This window comes from Pinus tabuliformis, chromosome 2_1 (genome assembly GCF_031772625.1).
Source record: "Pinus tabuliformis cultivar Carrire ecotype Pingquan chromosome 2_1, CPIR1, whole genome shotgun sequence".
Lineage (NCBI taxonomy): Eukaryota > Viridiplantae > Streptophyta > Pinopsida > Pinales > Pinaceae > Pinus > Pinus tabuliformis.
Genome location: NC_142299.1, coordinates 311083166 through 311109552, shown reverse-complemented (window position 1 = coordinate 311109552; position 26387 = coordinate 311083166). Strand labels below are relative to the sequence as shown.

The 26387-nt window shown below is 38.7% G+C and overlaps 1 protein-coding gene across 1 annotated transcript in view; it reads left to right on the top strand.

Annotated features, from left to right (window-relative positions):
- Positions 1-26387, top strand: part of LOC149200091 (homeobox protein LUMINIDEPENDENS-like) — a 213205-nt gene that overhangs the window by 123292 nt on the left and 63526 nt on the right. Inside the window, exons 7-9 of the mRNA XM_089402584.1 lie at positions 11335-11448; positions 11562-11598; positions 11693-11756. Of these exons, the coding sequence (XP_089258710.1) occupies positions 11335-11448; positions 11562-11598; positions 11693-11756 (215 nt within the window). The remainder of the gene's footprint in view (positions 1-11334; positions 11449-11561; positions 11599-11692; positions 11757-26387) is intronic.

The window sequence follows — 26387 nt, the reverse complement described above, 5'->3', positions numbered from 1 at the left end:
CCTTTCCTATCACATAGCCCAGGTACAACATCTTTGTCAGGCCAAACTCGCACTTGGCCATCTTGTCATACAATGCGCATCACCTCCAAAATGCGTAGCACCTCCTCCAAGTGCTACAAAGTCTCCTCCCAAGTCTAGTTGTATATCAGTATGTCATCGAAAAGCACTAACTTGTATCTACACAATTGCTTGCGGAACACTTGGTTCATGCAAGACTGGAAAGTAGCTAGAGCATTGGTTAGCCCAAAGGGCATAACCAGGTACTCAAAATGCCCATAGTAGCATCTGAATGCTATCTTCGGGATATGTTGCTCTCTCACTCGAATCTGATGGTACCCTAAACGCAAGTATATATTGGAAAGTATTTGGTTCCTCTCAACTCATCCATTAATTCATCTATGCGTGGGATTGGGTACCTGTTCTGTAGCGTCGTCTTGTTAGGGGCCCTATAATCAATACACATACGTAGTTATTAGGATATTCCGACACATAGTTAAGTATAACTTGGTCTAGTGTAGAGTTAGGTAAAGGGTGTTTCTTTACTGTGTACATTTGTAACTTACAATTTGACGGTCACAATATGTTCTAAACATGAAGTGATTCGACAGTTCGTTCTCTCCTCGGTATTACTGACACTTGATCTGTGGCTTAACACCCGATTGGTCCATGATCTCTATTTAAAGAGCATGGAGGCTCATTTGTAGGGTGACCGTTCATGAGAGAAGCTTATGTAAATTTTCTTTCTTTTATTAATAAATTGGCTAAAGTGGCTGCATTGGCTCAGGGCGTGCACTGTTTCCCTCTTTGAGGGTTTTAACCACGTTAAGAATATTGGTGTATTGATCTATGATCTGTTTGTGAGCGGTGTCGTTTGGGGTTCTATCTGAGGAAGTTACCCTGTAAATTCCTACATGGTATTAGAGCTCACAAAGGCTCTCACAGAGGCAAAGTTTAGTAAACTTCGATTTATGGTTGGAGTTCAAGAAGTTGTCACTAAGGGGGGATAGGCTCTAATGCCTCCTTCCTTCTCATATTGTATCATATTTGTACATCCTTCAATCCTATCCCAAGTTGTTCTTAAGGGGCAATGTTAGGATATTCCGACACATAGGAAATAGTTAAGTATAACTTGGTCTAGTGTAGAGTTAGGTAAAGTGTGTTTCTTTACTATGTACATTTGTAACTTACAATCTGACGGTCACGATATGTTCTAGACATGAAGTGATCCGAAGGTTCATTCTCTCCTCGGTATTACAGACACTTGATCCGTGGCTTAACACCCGATTGGTCCATGATCTCTATTTAAAGAGCATGGAGGGTCAGGCCGTGGACTGTTTCCCTCTTTGAGGGTTTTAACCATGTCAAGAATGCTGGTGTATTGATCTGTGATTTGTTTGTGAGTGGTGTCCTTTGGTGTTCTATCTGAGGAAGTTACCCTGTAAATTTCTACAGTAGTGTCCTATCCTTCTTTACTAGCATCACGGAAGAAGCAAAAGGGCTAGAATTGGGCTTGATATTATCGTAGCCAACAACTCCTAAATGGACCTCTTGATCTCATCCTGTTACACGTTGGGATGTTTGTAGGGAGTGGAGATGATTGCTTGCACCCCATCCTCCAGCTTAATAGTGTGCTCAAAGTTCAAACCCTTTGCCCGAGGGACGACTTGGGGGAATCTCCCTAAAAATTTCTTGATGTCTTTGAAGAACTACTAAAATATTTGGATGAGGTTGCGGTGTTTGAGCCCCCTGTTCCTGTCTCTGAAATTTGTAACTCCACTGCCCAGGCTATATCTCCCTTACGCAAGTTTGCCTCCATCTTTTTGGTTGTCACAAATTGCGGTAGGTAGGAATGCATGCCCCTTAATACCACCTTCTTCCCATCTGGTCGCATAAACTCCATCTCTAGGGCCTTATAACATGTAGTGACACGCCCAAGAGAGTACAATCATTGAATGCCCAATCTGTCCAAAAGGATTCCCTTGATTGAAATTTGGAATATAGTTGTTTGCCATTTTGAAAATGAGGTAAGGTCCAAAGGTTAAAAAATGAGTGACATCATTTGCTAAAGTCACATTGGTATTAATGCACCAATTTTGTCATAAGTCCAAGGAAGTAGTTGTTCAAATTTTTTCAAAGTTCAGAATCATCAGCGACCACTTTGATGTATCATTGTAAACCCAATTTTTGCAAATTGTAATGAAAATGATGGTAGTACGACTGAAGATAACTGAGAATTCTCTCACACTGAATCTGGAGATTTTATACTATCCCTAGCTCCTGGATGACCCACTGCGCAGTCTTTGCTGCTGCTGAGAAATCGAGATTTCTGCTGCCAATCACCCACAATGATTCTTGGCACTAATCTCTGCTATTCCCAAACACTTTTGCGTCAACCTCCTCTAGTTGCTGCGCTGTCCCTTTGCATCAACCTCCTCCAGTTGTTGCACTATCCCTCCTTGGCACTGCGTTGGCTCCATTATCCTTCATTGTCTTCTCTGAAGTTTATTCATTGGAACTGGAAATCACTTCCTTCCAGTACTGCCTCTGATCCTCACTACTTGATCACTTGTTCGAATTCCTTAGCAAACCCTGCCCTAGGAAAATCGAACTGACTGATCAACTCTTTGTCTATTTTCAAATGAACCCCAAGCCTCCTTGTTATACTTTTCTATTGAGACTCCAATGGCCGAGATTAAGTCTCTAATCAACGACTAAGATTAAAACTTGACTTGATCCGCCTTCTAGATCATTTTCACCCATATTTTGATTAATACCCATTAATATTTTAATTTTGCTAAGTTTAGACTTAGGAACCCCATTAAAAATATTGATTATTTTAATAAAATACAATCCAAGTGGAATTTCATGAAACAGTTTCTGAGTTCTTTAGAGCTCAGGTGCCTTGGCCTCTCCACCAGTTATCATGGCTAGAACACATTTGATGCTACCAAAAACTAACAAAATATACTCCAATTGCGCTTACACCAAGAAGAGCTACATGTTTGACTGAGGATTCTTATGGCCAATTTTTGCAAATTTGGTGCCTTTGCACTATAGCTTCGCCACTAAATATCTACAACAAAATAAAAAAATAAAAAAGTCAAAAACTTAGAACATAATTAAACTTTCAAATAAAAGTTACATAATTGAATTTTAAAAATATAGAATTATAAATAAGTAAATTCTAAATTGAAAATTCTAATGAGTGATGACTTGTCACTTACGTGGCATGAAGAGGGTCCTTTCCCTAATAGCATCATCAAAGTCAAATAGGCCAACACATTCCCGATAAAACTGTGTCTTGCGATTGATTTTGCTACGAAGCTCAGGATCAGGTAGTATCCTCTAAATACAGGAATAGAGCCCTTCCATCACCTCTCCACAAAAATCAAAGGTGCATTTGTATGAAAATGCAGGGTTGAGGAAGAGTGCTGCTGCATGAATGGGCCGATGAAGCACCCTTGCCCACCAACTATCAATCACATCCCATAACATCACGTGTCTATCAAGCCCATCAGAACCCTTGTCTACATAATAAGAACAAATGGCCTCCTTGGCCCTATCCATGGCCTCATACAAATAAACCATTGAGGATTGTCCCAATATACCAATCTTAGAACCTTTACTATAGGTTCACTAACTGAGCACACTTCTTCTACTCCCTGCAAAAAAGTGCCAGTGTACACCATTTTTGCAATGTCTCTCCCGTCCTGTCTTTTGCTGTATCTACAATCACGCCACTCATAAAAAACAAACATTTGCTTCAACTCAAACTGGCATCGCAGCAAAAGCTGAAGGGTAATAAAGTTGGTGGCAAAACGTGTGATTTCAGGACACTGCAACTCCTTGTTTCTAGTGTATCTCCTCATGAGGATAAGAACAAAAACATGGTTATGAATAAACTTGGGGACGCTCCTAGCCATATCAATCACCTCCTTTATGAAGGAGAGTTTCCCCATATCCTCAAGTAGGAAATCGATACAATGTGTTGCACACGGAGCCCAGAACAATGTGTGGCACCTCTCCATAAGCATCATGTCGATAGACAAATAATTAGCTGCAACTGCATTGTCTGTTATGACTTGCACCACATTCTGCACACTAATCTCCCTGATGAACCCATCGAACAACTCACATATTTTTTTATATGTGTTGATGCATCCACTGATTTAGTAAACATGGTACCTTTAGGACAATGTACCAAGAAATTTAGAAGGGTCCTACCCTTCCTATCTGTCCAACCATCAGACATCATTGTGCATCCAAACACTTCCCATGTTTGTTTCAACTCCGCCAATCAAGAGTTGATGTCTTGCTTTTATGCTTGAAGAATTGGCTCCGCAACTCCTCATATGTAGCACTTTTGTACCGTGGGCCCACAACAACAATAGCATCACACATTGGTTGCCAAAATGGATTGGTTTTGGTGATGCTGAGAGGTAAGTTGCTGCAAAAAAGACACCTCCCAATAACTCTATATGCTTCTTGCTTCTCCTTTTTTTAACAATTGATTTTATGGAAGGTTGTGCTCCATGTCCTGTTCGTGGAACAAAAAATGATGACTTTGCACTCCTAGTGACATTAGCACTAGCAGTCGCAGGTGATGCTGTGGAGCCCCTCCCACTACCCTCAGCCTCAAAATCAGAAGAAGATATCCCAAAAGATCTATTTGCACATTCAACCTTGTTTCTTTTTGGCTCTTCCTTCTTTCTGTCTTTTTCATCAATTGCTTCAAGAGTTTTTGGTATAAGCTTCACACTAGAAACTGTACAAAGCACAACATCATGACCAGGGAGTCTAGCCAGATGGTATTCAATTGCGTAACCCCTTTTGTCATCCTGGTCCCACACAATTTGCATGATAGATATGCCTGATTTGTCTCACCATTAGGTTCCCCATACTCCCAAAATGGGTCCAAAGCTTTTGGCATATTTGTAGTGAGCTAATTCAAACCTAGGGCACCAAAAAAACAAAAAAATGGAATTAATGATTAAAGTTTAAACACCCATACACAAAAAATAATAAGTAATAACTACCTCATTTTAAAAAATATATTTTTTTGCTACATTATTTTCAATGTGAATTCAGTGAAAAATGGCAATAAGAGGGTGCATTTGAAAGTTAAAAAAAATAAATTGGAGTTTTCTCTCCAAATATGGAGAGAACCTTTGCATTGGCTCACGGGCATGAAAATCATAGCAAATGGAAAAAAAGAAGCAGCAAAATGTTGGTAGGCAAAGAGGCAAGCAAGAAAACCCTAAATCTAGGAAAAAAATAATTAACATAGGGGTTTTTAAGAACATACCTGTTAATGGAAGAAATGAAGTTTGTCTAACTGTTCTTCAATCTTTGATCAACAAAAAATTCTTAGTTGGTGATGATAATGGCTGTTTCATCCTCAATCCCTCCTTGACAACCACCACAAAGCTCTTCCCTTTCCTTCTCCAACACTTAGAACCCGAAATGAGAAAAAAAAAGACAAATTTCTCTTTTCTAGCCGCGGCTCAGCCGACCTGACGATATTTTATATCGTTGCGTGATTTTTTGCCTATATATTGATGATTTCTCGGAAATATTGCGATATTTTCGATCTAGGAAATTTCACGATATTTTTGGGAGAGGAAATATCGTGATATTTTCTTGACGATATTTCAGTTCGCCGAAAATATCGCGATATTTCTGAAAATTGCTGATATCTCGGCGATATTATCATCGCTGGTTTGTGTGGGGTACATTTTTTGTAGGGTCATGATAGAGGAGTTCGACAACCAATGTCACTAACATCAAGGTACATAGAGGGATTGGTACTCTTGATTAAATATGAGTTCCATACGCTAGTACATGACAAAATCCAATGGAAACATTGCGATCCCCCTAATCCTGAGATCCTGAAAAATTGATAAGTCTACTAGATTTTGAATGAGATTTAAAATTTTACTTTCTTCAGATGAAATCCAATGAGGTCAGAATCACTCTCAAACATCTTGAGTCATTTCATGGTAATGTTAAAAATTTAAGTAAAAGGAGCGAATTTTTTTAAGGGAGCGCGCTCCCAATGTTCGCTCCTTGCGGGAGCGATTTTAGGAGTGCACTCCCAATGTTCACTCCTTGCGGGAGCGATTTTAGGAACGCACTCCCAGGGTCGCTCCGGGAGTGGGTTTGAGGGGGGGGGGGAGCCGCTTCCCCACCACCCTGCTCCCACCAAGGAAAAAATGGATATTTTAAGAAAAATTGAGCCCTTGGACCTTGGTGGTTAAGTCAAAGTCAAAATTTTGAGGAAATTAATCCAAAAAATTTATTTTGGATTAATAAAAAATGGTTTAAAAGAGAAATTCGAAAATTCCTGAAAATTAAATATTTTCAAAGATGGAGATTAAAAGATCATCAAATTTTTATCAACGACCGAGATTATTTTGACGAGAATGAAACCAACTAGCCGTTATTTTCCACTTGGAGGATTCATCTATAAATTAGAAGTCATTTTGCTTCTCAGGGCATGATGAAAATTCTGTCTTTGGTCTATGTAATTTTCTAACGCTGATATTGATCCATTTATCTGCTAGGAACGTTTGAGATCATAATAATGACTTTGGGGTTTAGTTCATGGTGTTTTTTGTCCATTGATCTATGGTACGTGCTTTCCTATATTGTGCTAAATTTTTATATAAGCTTGTTATTTCATTTGTTAGTGATAAGAACATTTTATTAGTAGATTTTGGGTCTATCTTAGGTGATCTGATTCACCATATGTCTAACAAGTTTGCTTGAAGGAATATATAGGGATTTGTAGGTACACAAACACTTGGGCTCCAAGTTCACAGAGTTTGGAGAAGAGCCGATTTTGTTTGGGCTCTGGGAATTTTTTACGGTTTTCTTACTTCACTAAAGGCTGTGGTCAATATTCTAACTTTCGAAAATACATTGATCCAAGGTTATTATTCAGAATTAATCTTATAAAAATTATTTTCTCAAAAATATTTATTTTCAAGCGTCGTATATTTGTATTTATTCTGCAAATATTTTTTGTAAAATAATTTTGTAAATTTTTTTCTAACCCTTGTTTTCCAGCAATTGGGGTTTATTTTTTAAGTTTTGTATATATTGGGGTTTTGGGAAAATTTTATTTTCATTTGCGCAAGTGAGATTCAAGCTAATCAAGAAAATTTTGCTGGGGTTTTGAGCTAGATCTAGACCCTTAAGAGTAAGATCTAGTATGCGTAAAATTTGCAAGCCCAACATTCAGCATTCTTGTGGAGGAATTTTTGTTTGCATCTCTCAGAAATTTTTGTGGCCCTTTACCCTAGCCATCAACCCTTTTGGAGTCTTTTTTTCCCCTTGGCCTCCCTTCATAGAGCTTAAAGGCCATTTTAGGTCCTCAACCCTCTTCCTTGGCCTAGCCGCAGGCCTCCAAGGACCTTCGCCTGCCTTCCTTTCCCTTGCCGTGGGCTTGGTGATGCCCTTATGCCCTTGACCTCCTTGTAAACCCCTGTTGCAGGACTTTAGGGCCTTACCCCTCCCCGCTGCCCTCTTCTCCTCCTTGGCCAACCTCTTTTCCCTTGCGGCAGGCCCTAAGGGCCTCTCCTAGCCTTGCCGCAGGCCTATTTGGCCTCTTCTCACTTTGCCATGGGCCTTCCTGGCCTCTTTGCCATAGACGCAGGCCTATTTTGCCTTGCTTCCCTCCTCTAGCTCTAAAAACTATCCTCTTTAGGCCTAGCGTTGCCCCTATCCTGGCCTCCCTTGCCTCATTCAATCATTCATTAGGTTATCATTTGTTGTTGCCTCTTATACTTGGTGTTTGCAGTCATTTTTCAAGCTAACATTGGTGGTTGCAGGCGGTCATCTCAATGAAGGAATTCTGGGCAAGTTCTTTAGGGCCTAAAGGCCTAGTGGTTTGCTTCTCCAAACCCTTGATCAGTCACTGTTTTAGTTACAACCATATAACTACTTGACGACAGTGACATGTAATTCATTTAAGTGACATAAAAATACCTAACACATTTCTATGTCATTTGCATCAGTTGGGCATTCACTGTTTGGGCAAATTTCACAAATTTGGATGACTGTTATAACTGTTTTGAAGTGCATGTTAAGGTCTGATATATAACAATCGTATAAGCATTCATATCTTTCTTGCATAGGCATTTTCGCACTGATTGTATTTCATAAGAAGTGCTCTCATTTAAATCAAGAGAAAGAGATAAATTGTGGTGTATTTTGGCATTTTTGCTATAAGATTAGCTACTGCTGTCCTAAAAGTTCACTTATGCTTATTTGATGTCATTGGAACATAAAATTGCATGAAGGTTCTTGATATTTGTTAATGGCCTATCATTGGAGAATTTTTTGGCAAGTTGGTTATATTGCTCAAGGAGAACTAACATTGGGTTTTCTTGTGAGTTTCATAATCTCTAAAGTTACAAATCTGCACTTGATAAGATCACTCACATAAGCATATAATCCTAAGATCTATTATTTTGTTGAATGGTTAATATTGTTTAATCTGATTATTCAAGGAGTTGTTGGATATTGGCTTGAAATTGGCACTGTGATATCTCGAGGAATTGCTAATTGAAAACATTGAGAATCTTATTGTCTATCTCTTGGATCATTGTCACTGGCATCTTACATTGTCTCTAGAAGGTTAACTGTTCTAAGTAATATCTTGGCGATGAGTGCTCTACTCTATTTTACTTGCCATTAATGTCATTACTGTTTCATGGTTAATACCTATTGTGGATGACAATTTTATCTTTGGCATATTTGTAATTTGTTCTTAAGAGCATCTATATTATTTACTTGAGCGATTGTTCCTTGGCTTCATTGAATACATTAGATATATCTTGTGGACAGTAAGTGAAATTGAGCACTTTATCTTGTGATTACGATTGTCTCTCATTTATTAAGTATTCTTGTGTGATAACTAAATATCAATTGTAATCAAGTACTAAAGATCATAAGCAATCTCAACTCAAGAGCACTGAATCATCTTGCATTGCATTCTAGGCTTAGTCGTGTATTAATCAACTTACGTCCAAACCTAAGCTTGGTTGATAGAAAGATAGGGCCACCCTTCATCTTATAGCTTGCGAAGGATAGACCCTTTCTAGTGGTTAAAATGGTGACCTTGTAGTAGTCAAATTCAGAGTCTTTGTAGCACCGGAGGCACTGGGTATGTTAGATTTCAAGGAAAGGTATCGTTAACCAAGCGTTTGCTTGCTTCACCTGAACTTTCTCTCTATAACCTACTTTAGAAACTAGCCTTAAAATAGCTAAGTATTTAGGGATCCACTTAGCTACTAGGCACATAAATAAAATTAACCAAGATCTTGCATTCCACCTAGACTATAGTTCTTGCATCTCATATAGGATAGTTAAGCATTCCTTAAGCAGCAATTGTTCATCTGGTCACCTAGTATTCAAATGATCTAAAGCAAGTAGTTGACTCCATAAGCTAGTCTTATAAGTAATTTAATCTAATCCTTTAACTTGCCAAAATCAGCCAAGTGGGTAGGCCATTCAATTGTGTCTCCTGGATTTGTTGGTTGCCAACGAGTCTTGCATTTTCACATTCCTTAGGGACTACCCGCCATAGCCTGTTGTTGGGAGACAACTAGAACGGAGAGGCCAGGGATCAGAGTGACAGCTCTCGACCTGAGTCGTTGTTGCACCGTTCCTGTACAATTTGAGCGACAACAAGTATGTAAAGGAACTAATTTGAAAAATGTCTGACTGTTTTTAAATTTGATTAACTTAAATGGCTCATTTATCAATTACTATTGATATGAATGCACCCAGTTTTTAGGAAGCATCTGTTCTACAGATTCTGGTTGATATGAATAGTAATTATTTGATGCTACTCTTTAGCAAGAGTTATACAATGTTATTTGATATGTGGGAGGGCTTCAGACCAGACGTTACATTCTTGCATTAAAGTTTAATGGATTATCCAAAATTCCTTGATTGATGAAATTGGCTGATTGAGGCAATGTGTAAAAGGATTCGGCTTTTCTTGATTCTATTATGCACAGGTTAACAAACATTCACAGATTGGTGACAATTCTGAATCATTAAGGTACTTTTATAATGTATGATAGATTTTACTACTTCCAATTCAGTTGACCAGAACCAACATGGCCAACTCTAATGGCTTATACAAATTGTATGTCGAGATTCAAGAAGGTCAGGAACCTTCTGGCATGTCTTACAGTTATTTACTGAATGTATGTTTTAGTTGGTACCATGCATAAATTTGGATGCAAATAGCCTTGAACTGTAGTGAAAGCTCTGGAAGTCGTTGAATTTGAGTCAGAAAATTTCAGATTATAGTTATGAGATCATAGAGTAGTGCATCCACTATTTGGTCCAGTCGTGAGTGCAATTTTCCAAACAGTGAATGATGCATCCGATATATAGAGAATGTGCAACCTAGGTACATCCAGTTTCACATAATGGCTAAAGTGTGGCCAGCTCTGAACAAATACATAATGGCTAAAGTGTGGTCATCTCTGAACAAATTTAGGCTTTTCTCTTGGTCCATGTTATAGATGACACATTGCATATATTTGTCAGTGTCAATGAATTATAGTAGTGGAATTTCTGGAAAGGATCATAAGAATGATGCCACTATTGCCAGAACAAATTCTATAAAGAATATAATAGTGTTCAATAATGATCAATGCCCATGTTTCCATAATAATCGAGGGAGATGGTAAAGAGTAGATGGTATAAGGAGGCCGTGTAGAGACCTCCATTTGGTTGGTGAGTAATTTTGTAAAATATATGAAGGCTTGCAATGGTCCGCCAGTTCTTAAGGGACACGTTAACTGTAGAGTCTAGTAGGTAAGATTTCTAGTTTTCATAGAACAAGCTTTGTATAGGGCTTATAATGATTATGTTTTTGTAATTGGATGTGTGCTTGTTTGGTTGTGAAATGTGTCCTTGTGTTCTAACTTATGCCCATGAAAATATACAGTATATACAGTATGCTAAATTAACTTTTAGTTTATGATATATCAGTTTATCTTTGCCTTGTGTGCTGTGTGTCTGCATCTGTCATTTAAATTTTGGAAATGAAAATTCAGATCCGAGGGAGAGTAAGCATGATTTCCAAGATTGTACTGTGTGATAGAGTATGCATGATTTTAATTTCCTAGATTGTACAGTGCGATGAAATGTATGTTCTTAATATTGCATAATAGATCAACCGTTGTATTTAATCATTGAATAACCTGGTTTTTTTGGACAAGAATGCTTTTAAATTTGTATGTTAGTCTGGTTACTGTTCTTTTTCCCTCCCTTAGACCTTCATGATTGTTGATGTGGGTTGAAGATCAGATATTTCCAACAGGGCAAGGATTGTTTTAGCAAGATGGAGCAAGCTATTTGGGAGAAGTCAGAGTGGAAGGAAAGCTGTCTCCTCAAGCAGTCAAGTCCATGCACAGAAAGGAGGTGGCGTGATATTCAAGCATGCTTTTATCTTATTGTCTGTCTTTTTTTTCTTTTTAATTTGATTTTTTTTTTTTCGTTTTCTATCTTATAAAATTTCGACAAAACTTTTTCAGGTCTTCAACGACAATATGATACTCCTACAAACAAAAGGTTGGTATACATGGCTTACTGTTTGTTACATTTATGTGTTTTATTATTCATTACGTCTACTGGTCCAGATTTGATAACTTTATTAATTTTGCAGGGCCAGTGAATTATCAAGGGAAGAAACTGACAGTAATAACAAACGAACCAAAATAGGAAGCATTGTAGGTCATTCTATTCCTTGTATTTTCCAGTTCCCAATTTGGATTTGCTGATATATGTTAGCATTGTGCTAAATGTTTCATCAAAAAATGTAGAATGCCTCGGAGCAAAATTTGGACAAGTTACAAAGATATCTATTGAATATATCTAAAATAAACTAAAATGATAAGTTGAGATTATTGTCCTGCTGTTTTAGAGACAAAAGTTTTGTATTCATTGGACAATTTAACTCCTTGTTTTATTAGCTAGAACAAACTATCTATTTGTAACATATGTGCATTGCCACTTTTTAATGTTTAATGAACATTAGTACTATTTAATTATAAATAAGAGGATCTGAAATACGCACTTACGAACTTATAGTTTTAGAATTATATTTGTTAAAGAACTATTGCATGGAATCTACATGATTGTTTATTGGTTCCTTAATAATTAATTAATCTATTTAAAAATGTTAGATTATTCAACTTTGATAACCATTCATTAAATAATAAAGACTGACAAAGTGAAAAAGGCACATGAAGTTGAACTGATCCAGGTCGTACACAAATATAACAACATATGGGTGGTGGTAGGTACTGTTACTTCTTCCACTCACATGTAAGTGGAAAAAGTCCTTATCCATGGATGCAACTTTGAGGTAAGCCTAGGAGAAGTGCCGCTGTCACCTGAGTACAATCTAGATGTTGAATGATTAAATAAACTATGTCTAGAATTAGTATATGAATAAGAGCCCTAATCTTAGGATGTAAGTTTGATTTGTGATGAAATATGATGTACATATTTACACTCAGGAATATCACCAAATGAGCTAAACCCAAATATAGATAAGATATGCAAAGGAAAGGGGATTTAACGCATAGAAGATAAGATGGTGTGGTGCTCCATGCAAGTAAATTCCAGCATTATGAAACTGGAACATACACCAAAATTAGATCCAATTAAAAGTAAGAAATTACATGCACATTGTTTCTGTAAATCAAATCTGGTTTATGATATTTTTGAAGGTAATTTCTAAATTTTATCAAGTGGTGAAAGCCACTCATAAAACTTGTTTAAAGATATAAAGTAAAGGACCAGTCGGTAAATTGCGAATCTTATCTATATTGTGAAATTTAATTTCCAGATTTGTTTTATGCAAAGATAACACAAGTGAATGACATGAAAGATGAAAATGATTTAGGTCTAACCACAATTCCGATTAACAATGATCTTTAAGGAAATTTCAGAATCATGATCAAATAAAATCAACTCTAAAATGAAAGATTATACATATGTAAAGTGATTAGACTTTAGATGAAATTGGATTTATGATCATGGATTGAAGACAACCCACTTCCATCCCATGGTTGGGAAATCGAGGGAATAACAAAGGGAGTCCATGACATATGCTGGCATGTAGAAAGGAGGGGTTTTGTTCTCTGAGACACTGCGGGACGAGCAAAAAGCTAGAATGTGTTTGGCTAGATTATTGGATAATATGATGGCCCAATCGAAGATGTATCCCTCAGAGGCCCTGTCAATAAGAGGGACCCAATGTTTAGGGAAAATAGAGATGTTGGGGTATGCATGTAACCTACAGAGCATGGCAGCTACTTGGCTAAAAGGAGAAGCTAGTGAGTCTATGGAGTACTTACCCTCTTGTTCCTTCTTGTGTTTGTTCGGGTCGCTCCTCCACTCCTTAATTAACTCTGCTGGATCTTCGTGCTTCTTACAGAAGTCTGCCACATACGTTTTGTCATAGACATATTGAGGGCTTGGCAATTGGTACATCTCCTAAAAGGTCTTTGCTGTGAGCGATCCAATTGTTGTGCCTTTTGGAGTGTGAAACTTCCTCCCTGTAATATCCACTGTTTCAATAACCCATCTGACCATGTCTGTGTAGGGCATGATCTTAGGTCTTGCTCCAATTCTGTGCAAGAAGGAATTGGCCGCATCCTTTGGGGTTACCTTTGAGGTGGGGGTTTGATCATCAACAACTATTGTTCTGACAGTCACACATGGACCTTAATCTTCAAAATACTTGTAGATTGCCTCCCACGAGGAATGCACTGCATCCCTAGTGTATACTGTATTCGAAAATAGTCCCACCCAAACTTTTCATTGATGGTTTCACTAAATGGGCCGGTGGGTTGCTGCATAAGCATTTTCGACTTCCCCTTGGCCTTCTTCATATCTTCTTGATGAGGGTGGTGGAGGCTTTCTGGGAGCGCTGGAAGGATAGAGCGTTGTGAGTGCACGAAGGTTTTCACTCTGGTAAGCAATTGATCGGATGTAGCTGAAAACAGATGGAAGGGCTTGACATAGAATGGGTTTAAATAGAAAATTTAAAGTGCAACGGGTGGGCACTTGGGGTGCAACGATCAGTTCGTAGGGATTTTAAGCGGGAAACATGTTGAGATGGTACGGTGGAGACACGTGGCAGAGCTGGATTGGATGGAGGACAAGGGAGTAAGGAGATATATCAACATATTTCTGCGCTCGCTTGCCATGCTCGCCTGTCACACTCACTTGATAACAGTCCCAACGGGCGGATGTGCTCGCTGCGTTGGCCTAATAGGTTGTGGTCCTTCTAATCTCCCTGACAGGGTGCCTGGGTGGAGTTGGGGGTAAGGCTCACCCCCGGAATCAATCGCAACCGTTGATCTGCAAATAATGCTCTATTGACTCTAACTTTCCGAGGGGCCAACGTTGGCTTAACGACTGTGCTTGTTCACCCGCCGGTGCTCCTTTCGGGTGAGGTTGCTTTATGATAGGCGGTGATTCTCTCCATAGGTGGCCGCCCTTTAATCATTTGTATCTGAGACATGTGGAAGATTCATTGCCTCTTGGTGACATCTCCATGTTGAGAACGGTACTAGTCACCACTGAGTTGGAACTTGGATGATTTGGCGTTCTGGCCCCCTAGTGCCTGGTTCGTTTAGAATGTAATTAGAAACGATTACGAGGCTTTTGACCTTTTGGGTTATACTGTCAGGGTGATTTCATGCTGCCATCAGCCGAGCCACGTGTTGACTTGTGATCGATCAAAGTGTCAGGCATATCTAGGTCCTCAGGGTACTTTGAAAGCTCCAAAAGTGCCTACCATATGTCCAACTTAGCGAGCGATTGCTGACGTCGTTTCTACCCAATGATATGTTGCCACCCATGGGATTGAAAGAGAAATAAGGGCCCCCGACTTTTTGATGCACACAACTCACCTGTAAATGGTCTAATCCCAGATCCTTCGAGGATTGATTTAGCAAAGTGTCACGAGGATCTAGGGCCATAGGTTCTGGGCCTTTTCGTCAATAGACACCCCCGGTTCCAACAACTAGTAGATTTTTGGTCTCTGGTTCCTGGAGCTTCTCACAATTGATTTTATGACGAGTCGCGGGATTCCGGGGCTTTGACTCTCACAAGCTCCGCCTTGACTATCTTCATCTTTTGATCCTAGTGGCCAATTTAAAACTTGTTCATGTCATTTGCAAGCTCTTCTCGAGCACTTTCTAACTGAGTGGGCTTGACATGGCCTTTGATCTCATCCGTTGCTTTGAAAACGGGTCCAATTTTTGCTATGCTTTGCACCCCACTCCTCCTGTATGTAAAGCTTAAGAAAAACGAAAAGGATACTACAACAACCTCAAAAACATATTTCTCCTTGTCTAAATTTAGTGATCTTTAGGTTGATTTTGGTCTTCTCGAAAAAAGGAATACAATGCAATAATTATCTCTATCAAATGAGCTGTTCAAAGTGGAATTTGGCCCTAGTTGCCAATTTTAACATGTCCAGAACTCACTGTGTGAATGATCTACTCCATGTCTCACTAGGCCTACTGATCCTGGCATTCACAGGCCATACAAGTACTATGCCATACTTCGCAAACTCTCTTGGCATGGTTCTTCAAAACACTGTTGCTACCTGCAACATTTCCTAAAACTACTCCCTCTTAGAGCTGTCACTTGTGCAAATCTTAGATACAATTTCCCTTCTCAAAGACCATGCTCTGAAACCATGTTAGATTTTTGGCACTAGACTCGGTGCACAAACACACCCATTAGATCTTGTAACAATCTCAATTTAACTTGTTTAATTGAAACACATTGATGTGCCTAACCAAAAACAAGTTTTGCACAACAAAACCAACAATTACATCATGCATAGTAAACACAAAATTTCAACCCCAAAACCCAATTTTTATTGGTCTTTCAATAAGAATCTAGGGCTCCCATACCAGGGAAAATGGCCCCTTTACAATGGTTAGTAAAATACCAAATACAAGGGAAAACTTACACAGAAAACCCTTACCCAACTACTGAAACCACCCTCAGTTTTAGTGCCATAGTTTGCTAACTGTGCTTGCCACTGTCTACTCACTATTGGCAGTTCTTGTAGTTGTCCACTCACTGCTGTAATCTTTCCATCCAAACAAGGGAAAACTCGACCCTTCTTTGCTACAACAACTATAACATACTCAATATCCTTACATGGTTTGCCTAAGGGCTACTTAGCCTCCTCAAATAACTTTGCTTGCCCCTCTCTACCCTTCCACAAGTTGGAGGCCTATTCAGTCTGCTCCTCTACAAGATGCTCTTTGGCCAACTTGCCAGAGGCTCTTTTGACCCTCTACAGGGCTTGAGGCCTACTCAGCCTTCTCCTCCACAAGATGCTCTCTTTCCAACCTATCACAAGCGCTTTCGGCTTTTTCAGGTCTGAGGCCTACTCAACCTTCACCTCCACAAGATGCTCTCTCTTCACAGCGACAAGAATGAATCACTCACCCTTACACTTATACTTTTCCCAAAGGGTGCAATACCATGCGTTTTCAGAATACCATGGGTCTATACCACAGGTCATGAAAATACCATTGGCTATGGGTGCAAAGCCCCATCACTTAGCCCACTTGCCCCATGCGTGAGAATACTCCTAATGCTACCCAAAACATCAACAAGAGATTGGTGACAATTAAACCCAAAAGGTTATGGAGTCATGAAAACCGTCTAAGAGAGCTATTTTATTTTGCAATTAGCGCTGAAAAGATGCACAAAGCATGCTTTAACTGTTGAGAAATCTGGGGCAACTAGATTAGGTGATTTCTCTTACTTTGATAAGTACTTGTGATAGATTTTTACTTAACTTAATTAGCTTCTTCATTCTCTTGATTATATTTAGTGTTATTATGATCAAACAACTACCAAATCATAAAGAACGATGAGACAAGAGGACACAAGATGTAGGCGATCAGGAGGAAAACCCACAAGAATTCTTATCTTCTTATAGAATCTTCAAACCCAAAACATCAACAAGAGATTGGTGACAATTAAACCCAAAAGGTTATGGAGTCATGAAAACCGTCTAAGAGAGCTATTTTATTTTGCAATTAGCGTTGAAAAGATGCACAAAGCATGCTTTAACTATTGAGAAACTTGGGGCAACTAGATTAGGTGATTTCTGTTACTTTGATAAGTACTTGTGATAGATTTTTACTTAACTTAATTAGCTTCTTCATTCTCTTGATTATATTTAGTGTTATTATGATCAAACAACTACCAAATCATAAAGAACGATGAGACAAGAGGACACAAGATGTAGGCGATCAGGAGGAAAACCCACAAGAATTCTTCTCTTCTTATAGAATCTTCAAATGACAAATTCCAAGACTTAAGACACTTGACAAAGACCCTTCCAAGACCAAGTCAACCTTTCTCCTTGATGAGCTTTCTTTCTAGCAATCTTGATTCCAACAACTTCTTCAATAACTTCGACCCCAACAGTTTCTTCTGCAACTTAGACCCAACAATTTCTTCTGCAAGTTTGACCCAACAATTTCTTCTGCAACTTCGACCCAATAGTTTCTTCTGCAACATTGACCCCAACAACTATCCAACACTTCGACTTACCCAACAACTTTCTAGCACTTTGACTTGCCCAACAACCATAGAAACCCTAACACAAGAAAGAGAGAGAAACCCAAAAACTTCGATCTTGCTTTTCTTTTTTTTTTGTCCTTTTCCAACTTCTTCCTTGAGGAGATCGAACTTGCTTGTTGTGTTTCCAAATGAGGTCGAGTTCCTTCTTATTTATAGGCTTTCTAAGGGTACGAATTGCTTCCTTGAGGCCGATTTGATCTTTCATGCCATTCGACTTGCTGCTTGCCCGTTGACAAGGTCTTGGAGGGTCTTTGACTCTAATTCCGACTCAAATAACTTTTCTTTACAATATGTAACATGCCCAAAAGGGTCTTCCATACATGAAAATGACTCAATTGACTTGTAGACTCGATGACAAGCCCTAGAAGCTCTCAATGGGCGCTTGACCTAAAAATAAATTTCCCTTGAGCATGAAACCCATGCCCCAAGAATGACAATAATAAATTTGTTTTTCTCTTTACAACAAATACATAAAATCATGATTACATATGTCATTATGAAGACTGAACCTAGTTACATATTTCAACACTCCCTCTTAACTAGGGAGGTATTCATAATCCATACAAGGTACTTGGACATTCTCAAACTGAAGAATTCTCATAAGAAGAGTTAGACTGATAAGCCATCTCATAAGCTACTTCCTTAGCTTGTGCCAGAGCATCTCATCATACCAACCAACATTGTTACATACCAATGCCTTGAGTAATAGCTCTATCTCTCCACAAGATTAGAGCACAATGATGGCAAGACTAATGATTGACAACCACCATCATCATTGTCTCTCAAGGCACATACCCCACCCGAGTGTTCACAGGTTATGTCCTTTGAGGACAATTCCTATCTTGGAATAACACATCCTTAAGGAATTTCCTATTCGACTACCCTTATCTTGGATGCCCTACCACATCCTCAAAGAGCATCAAAATCAATCTCAAATGCTTACCCAATCCTCCATTCTTTCTTCACAATATGGAGACAAGAATGATGTGTCTATCTCTCTTCATGACCTTCACTAAGACTTACAACTATTAGTTTTGTTCTAGTGCGTGACACATGAAGTAGAGAATCGTGTCTGTCACTCATTCTTAACTAGGGAGGACCAACTCATTCCTATAAAAGGAATATACCCAAGCTACCTGTTAACTGAGGACTTGTTCAACAACAACTCTTTGGTGGAGATAATGGTACTATAAGTTGCTAGTAGAGCTCCTTTCGATGTCATGAACTTCATCTTCTTCATTATGGGGCCTTCATCTTCTAGTTCTTCTTCGTAGGGCATTGATTGTCCATCACTTTCCTTTAACCAACCCTAGGATTGAACCAATAGTCATGTCATCTTTCTTTTCATTAGAAAGCGATCTTCCAATCCACATCTGGCTTGTCATCATACAACTACCTCGTCCAAGTCACGTTTCCTTTAGGATCTTCTATCCAACCACATGAGTGCTAGTTGTAGGTGACATCTACAACTCTCTTTCGGAAGTCTTGTATCAACCCATATAGATATTGTTCAAAAATAAAAATGAACATCAAATCAAAGTTACCTTTTGTGATGGTCTTTCATCATGACATCTGCTTCTTGCAACATTAACATCCTGCATTTCATAATTATATCTCCAAGGCTTTCAATGTCAAGGGTTTTTTCTTTTCTTTACAGACTTAATCATGGTCTTCATATCCTTTCTATGGAGATATCATAGCCAATTCTTCTAGTCATCAGATGTTGATTTCCTTTTCTTATGTGACCATAGTTGCATCTTTCACGATCTCTTCTTTCTTTCTTCACATATTTCTCCCCCGGAACGTCCATCCGTGGTTCCTTCATCTTTGTCAACCACCTCATATTCCATATGAGGACATATTATGTTGATTTCATCTTGTCAATATGGGAACCATGCCTTCATGCATCTTTCCAAAGGAAGAGATTCCTTTCCTTGGATCTTGCTCATGAGTTAGAGCATTTTCCCATGCTATCTACAACTATACGATGACATGACTTAATCTATCAAACATATAGATACCTCTTTTCTCCTTTTGGTCATCTAGACCTCCTTCGACAACTTCCTTTCCTTGCTTGAACGTTGCATTTCTTTGTCACCATACCATCATCCTTCTAACCAGTGAACCCCATACAAGGTGAAATTCTCAGCGAGACACTTGCTTCTTCCAAGAGAGGTGAACCTTCTAATAAAGATTTCAATGGAGGATCTTAATTATCCTCGCCCTGCAAATGCTCCTTTCTAATGATGATGATGTAATAATGTATGATCTAAGTCACCGGATTCGTCCTAAACCCCCTACAAATCCCGAATCCAACGAATCTGACACGATTTGGTCTGGATTCGTGTCCAAATCATATGACACGTCGAATCCGAGGTCGTGTCACAATTTTCAAAAGCGTGTCGCGATTTTGGGAAACGTGTCCTGTTTTGGAAAACATTCTCCTTAATCTTCATTTTCATCCTTTTACTTAAATTTTTAACATTACCATGAAATGACTCAGGATGTTTGAGAGTGGTTCCGACCTCATTGGATTTCATATGGAGAAAGTAGAATTTTAGATTTCATTCAAAATCCAGCAGACTTATCAGTTTTCAGGATTTTAGGATGGGGGGATTGCAATGTTTCCATTGAATTTTGTCATGTATTAGGGTATGGAACTCATATTTAATCAAGAGCACCAGTCCCTCTATGTACCTTGATGTCAGTGACATTGGTTGTCGAACTCCTGTATCATGACCCTCCTAAAAATGTACGCATCACTCAAACAAAATCTTGACATGACGTGTTATGCTTGTTCTATCTTTATGTTAATGCTTAAAGGGTGATATTAATGACAAAGATCCCTATACAGATAGAGAGGTAATGACAAAGATACCTCTGGATATTAATGCTTAGAGGGTGATATTAATGACAAAGATCCTGATTTTCCAACAAGACTAAAAAATTAGACATTTCTCGTGGTGGCAAGAGGGCCAAGCATAAGAAATAGATAATAGATTGACATGTATTTGAATTTTGTATGTACTATGCATGCTAATAGCTATAGATGAAGATCTATGTTTGAAATAAATAAATTTGTATCATTAATTAAAATTTGTGTAAGAAATACGATAATATCTAATTTTTAATATATATATATATATATATATATATATATATATATATATATATTTTTTTTTTTTTTTAATAAAATAATATATAACGTGTCCTAACGTGTCCTGTTCCGGGGGTCAGCATGTCCGAATCCGACACCACGAATCTCGAATCCCCGTGTCAGGTGACTTAGTGTATGATGAATTCTTTCTATCTTCTCTCATTCTAGATGACTTTCTTTCAACCATATAGACTATTTATGCTTTCAATGAGGTTACCAAGAGCTCCTTCCTTTTTATGATGATTGCTACATTCATGTAGACTTCTACTTCAACTATCTTTCAAGTTTCTATAAAGATATCATGAGCTCTTGTTTCAATCGTATGCTTCTAATATGATGCATGCTAACAATGCTTTCCATCTAATAATAATCCTTAACCATAGTAGAGGTCTTTTCACCTTCTACTTTTCCTTGTTATAGAGACCGTAATAGTGAAGATCTATCCCTTCTTTCTTGGGTTTCTTCTCTTTAGGTTCTTCTACTTCTTTGGTGACATGGGCTTCAATTCTTTCTTTCCTTTTCTTGATGTCCTTCTTGAGTTTAGGACAATCTCTCTTGTAGTGCCCATATTCCTGACAACCATAGCATTAGATCTTTGACATATCAATCTTCTTCTTTTTTTGAGGACCAAACTTCCCAAACTTTCCTTTTCTCTTAGCCATGGCAGCAAATGCTTGAACTTGTTTGCTTGGTCCCACATCACACTTTGCTTTTAACCTGGTTTCTTCAATCTTACACAATGACTAGAGTTCACTGAATGGGGTGGCTTCCTTCTTTCCATAGATGCTTGATACGAAGTTGCCCCATTCATTAGGTAGTGCATTGAGCACCACGATGGTCATTTCTTTATTGGACATTATTTCCCCCAACTCTTGTAGTTGGTCTCCTATTTTTGACACCCTCATAAGATATGAGGCTATTCCTTCTTCCTTTGATACCTTCATCTTATATAGTTCGGTTCTTAAAGATATGACTTCTCTAGCGGTGCTTATGGAGAACAATTCTACTAACTTCTCGTAGATTTCTTTTGATGTCTCCAACTTTGCTACATAAGGTATGCGGGGATCCTTGATGGATTCTATAAGGATCCTTTGAGCCCTTCTTTCCCCTTTCATATACTTAGCTAGACCTTGAGCTTCTTCCTTTAAAGGTTTAGTGATTGAACCCTTAACATGTCCAACGACTTCGTTTTCTATGAGGATCAAATTTGTCCTCCTTCTCCATGCAAGAAAGTTTGATGACCCAACCAATTTGTTGCTCTCCTTGCAAAACAAAGTCATTTTGATAGATTTAGACATAGATATAAAGATACTTGTCATGTGAGGATACTCCTAGATGATGAAATCTTCAACTTGATGCCTTTCTTGACGACGTTGATAATAGAAGATGACTTCCTTCAAGTATGCTTTTGATAGTGATCCTTGACTCAAGAAGAGGGAGATCACCTTGATTCCTTGATGATGATGGCAAAGCTTCCTGTTTGATGTAGAGACTCAAGATGCTTCAATGTGTAGTCCTTCTTTCTTAGAGATGGGGTCGTTGAGATCTTCTTCTACTTGAGATGATGATTGTAAAATGTGAGTGCTTCCCAAGGATGCTTCAAGTGTGGAACCCTTCTTTAGATGATCTTAGGGTTTTGTGGTCTTCTTTGGTTCCTTCCTTGATAGTGCTCGGTCCTTGTGTATCCCTTCTTGATGTCTTCTTTGATGCCTTGACCTTTCTTGGTATTCCTTTTGATGATCCTTCTACTAGGTGCCTTTTCTTGTCTTGTCACCTTAGCTCTGATACCATGTTGAGAAATGTAGGGCAGCTAGATTAGGTGATTTCTCTTACTTTGATAATTGCTTGTGATATATTTTTACTTAATTACTTCTTCTTTCTCTTGATTATATTTAGTGTTCTTATCATCAAACAACTACCAAATCATAAAGAACGATGAGACAAGAGGACACAAGATGTAGGTGTTAAGTTTAGGTATGTTCTATGCTTAGAGCAATTTATTTCAAATTTCACAGTTAGCTCAATATCTTTTCCAGATTAGCAATCACATCAGCATTAAAGTAAACTGCAGATAGAACATAAACATAAATCGCAGGAGACAAGCCAAGATAAGAGGACACAAGATGTGGTGCCAGTTAGGGACAAACCCCAATGTGGGGAAACCCTTGCTCAATTCTTCTTATATGTTCTTCAATAGTTCAACAGAGAGAGAGAGAGAGAGAGAGAGAGAGAGAGAGAGAGATAGTACATTTACAACAGAAGTCAGCACTTTGACTTGTTTAGATAAGAGCATAGATCATCTCTAAGAAGATGATACATGAGATTAGTTGAAGACATGCCGCTTCAACTGATTCTCCAAGGTGACTCCTTCACCTATGTGCTGCATCTTGTCATCATGCTGCACCCATCATCACAATGCTGGACCTTATGACCATGCTGTACACATCATACTGCTGCACCTTATGTTGCACGGCTGTACCTTGTGCCACTGCTGCACCATGCGTGCTTGTTGCACCATCGCTGCTTTGTGTACTTGCTACACCAAATACCATACTGCTGTCCCAATGTGCTTGCAGCACTATGCTTGTTGCACCTTGTTGTTATTGCTATCCCATGTACCATACCACTATGTACAACCACCATGTACTTTCTGTTGCTGTTGTCGTATTGTGCCACTGCTGCACAATGTCATAGCTGTCCTAATCATTATGCTGTCCCAACCTGCTACTATCCTAACATGCTGCTATCCTAACATGCTGTTGTCCTAACATGCTGCTGTCCCAACATGCTGCTTTCCAATCATTGTGCTACCCAATGAGTTTGCAGCACCATGTACCTTGTTGTCACATTGCTGTACCATTGTACCATTGCTGTCCCATTGTGCACCATATGCCATTGACCATTGTTGTCCCATTGTTGTACCATATGCTGCACCATGTTCCATTCTTGTCACATTGCTGTACCATTGTACCATTGCTGTCCCATTGTGCACTATGCTGCACTATACATCCAATTGTCATATTCAAGGTGGCTATCTATAGTGCTATGGCCTGTGGCCTAGAACATAACAATGTCAATGTTTTCTCCTCTTAGCATTTAGGTTACAAAAATAGGCTTCCATTAAGACAACAATCTATGACAATCAAAACAACAGTTAGAGAACAATGTTAAGGATAACTGGAGGTGGCTTCTTTACCTCGGCGTTTAAGTGTGAGAGCTCCATGACAACGAGGGCATTACTTGTGTAGAACTTCTCTTCTAAGACAATGTTTAGGTACCATCTCCATTAGGCAGCGTAGCAACTAAGATTAGGGCATCTCTCCTCCTTAGACCTGCGGCTAGGGTTTTTGCCTTCATTTCCATGGCTGCGTATTTAGGGCATCTCCATAATTGCGGTTAGGGTCACCCTTGGGACAATGTAGTAGATGAGGGCTTTCTTCCTTGACAACATAGAGGATTAGGGCTGACTGCATCCTAGATCTAGGTCATGCGTAGAGTTGCTAGGGCATCATCTAGGACTGCGTTTAGGGCATCCTTTTAGGACAACATTTATCCCTTAAAGACTATTCTTTCCACTAAAACCAAAAACAAATGGACAAGAAGAAATCTCAAGAGAGTTGTGTGTACAAATGACTTGCAAGGCACTTGTATTTATATCAAAACGTGGAGCACAAGAGGGGGCAATTTAGTTGCTGGCCGACCTTGACGAATTGTCCCATAACACAAATAAATTCATATCTCCATGAATACTTATCGGAATCGGATGATCTTTAGATCAATCCTACACCTATCGATGAGAGGGATCTAAGAAAAATATCAGCTGCCATAAATAAGATGACCCACATGGAGTTTGTCCCTAGTTGCCAATTTTAACAGTAGGCGATCAACCAGGGCCAAAACCTTTGCTCTTGAGAGGAAAACCCACAAGAATTCTTCTCTTCTTATAAAATTTTCCAATGACAAACTCCAAGATCTAAGACCCCTGACAAATACCCCTCCAAGACCAAGTCAACCTTTCTCCTTGATGAACTTTCTCTCCAACAATTTTGACTCCAGCAACTTCTTCGGTAACTTCGACCCCAACAGTTTATTCTACAACTTCAACCCAACAGTTTATTCTGCAACTTTGACCCAACAACTTTTTTTCTCCAACTTCGATCCAACAGTTTCTTCTGCAACTTTGACTCAATAGTTTCTTTTGCAACTTCGACGCATTAGTTTCTTCTGCAACTTCAACCCCAACAACTATCCAACACTTTGACTTGCCCAACAACTTTCCAACACTTCGACTTGCCCAACAACTTTCCGACATTTCGATTTGCCCATCAACTTTAGAAACCCCAACACAAGAAAGAGAGAGAAACCCAAAAACTTCGATCTTTCTTTTCTTCCTTTTCTGTCCTTTTCCAGCTTCTTCCTTTAGGAGATCGATCTTGCTTGTTGTGTCTCCAAATGAGGTCGAGTTCCTTCTTATTTATAGACTTTCTAGGGGTATGAATTGCTTCCTTGAGGCCGACTTGCTGCTTGCTTGTTGACAAGGTCTTGGAGGTCCGTTGACTCTAATTTTGACTCAAATAACCTTTCTTTACAATATGTACCATGCCCAAAAAGGTCTTCCATACATGACAATGACTTAATTGACTTGTAGACTCAATGACAAGCCCTATATGTACTCAATGGTTGCTTGGCCTAAAACTAAATTTCCCTTGAGCATGAAACCCATGCCTCAAGAATGACAATAATATTTTTTTTTCTCTTTACAACAAATACATAAAATCATGATTACATATGTCATTATGAAGACCGAACCTAGTTACATATTTCAATATTAACCACCCTAAAAACGTTGCAAAATAATGCAAAAAATTCACAAGATTGGTCTCTAAAAGAGATGCACCTTCAACTAGTTACTTGAGTTTACAATAGCACCAGATATAAAAGAAATTTATAGTCACTCCTAAGAGATAAAATGTAAATGTAAATTATTATCGATACCAAAATGATGAGGAAAGTAGAGGGTAATACCACACCAGGTTTGTTCGATGTAGTAGATGCACTAATCCAATAGACCAAGTGACTATCCTTTGCATGTAAATTAAGCAACACCAAATCCAATCTCAAAGCACCCCAATATTTGCCACTCATATGCAATAAATTTACCAAGAAATATCTAAAAATCTTTTATATTTAAATCTTCAACAATAGCTCTCTCAAGGGTGAGATGCCCCACTAAAATAGTGATAAAGTGATCTAGGTATGGTCTTTAATGTCTAACCACCTGCTTATAGAGGTGCCAATAATCATATTCATTGGAGTGAAGGCTAAAACCATCCATCAAACCTAGATCTATGTGCAAGGAAAGCCAACAATATCATGATCAAAGGGAAGGACCCCATGAAATCTAGCGAAATATCTTATGAGATATGGTACATACCTCAACATGTGTGCCAGAAGAGGTAATGCTCCACTTAGGGGGATGTGTCATCCCCTGACAAACCAAAATACGAGTGCAAAAGTCCTTAACAAGGCTAGGCGCTTTGAGATAGGCCCCCTCAATTATCCAGCT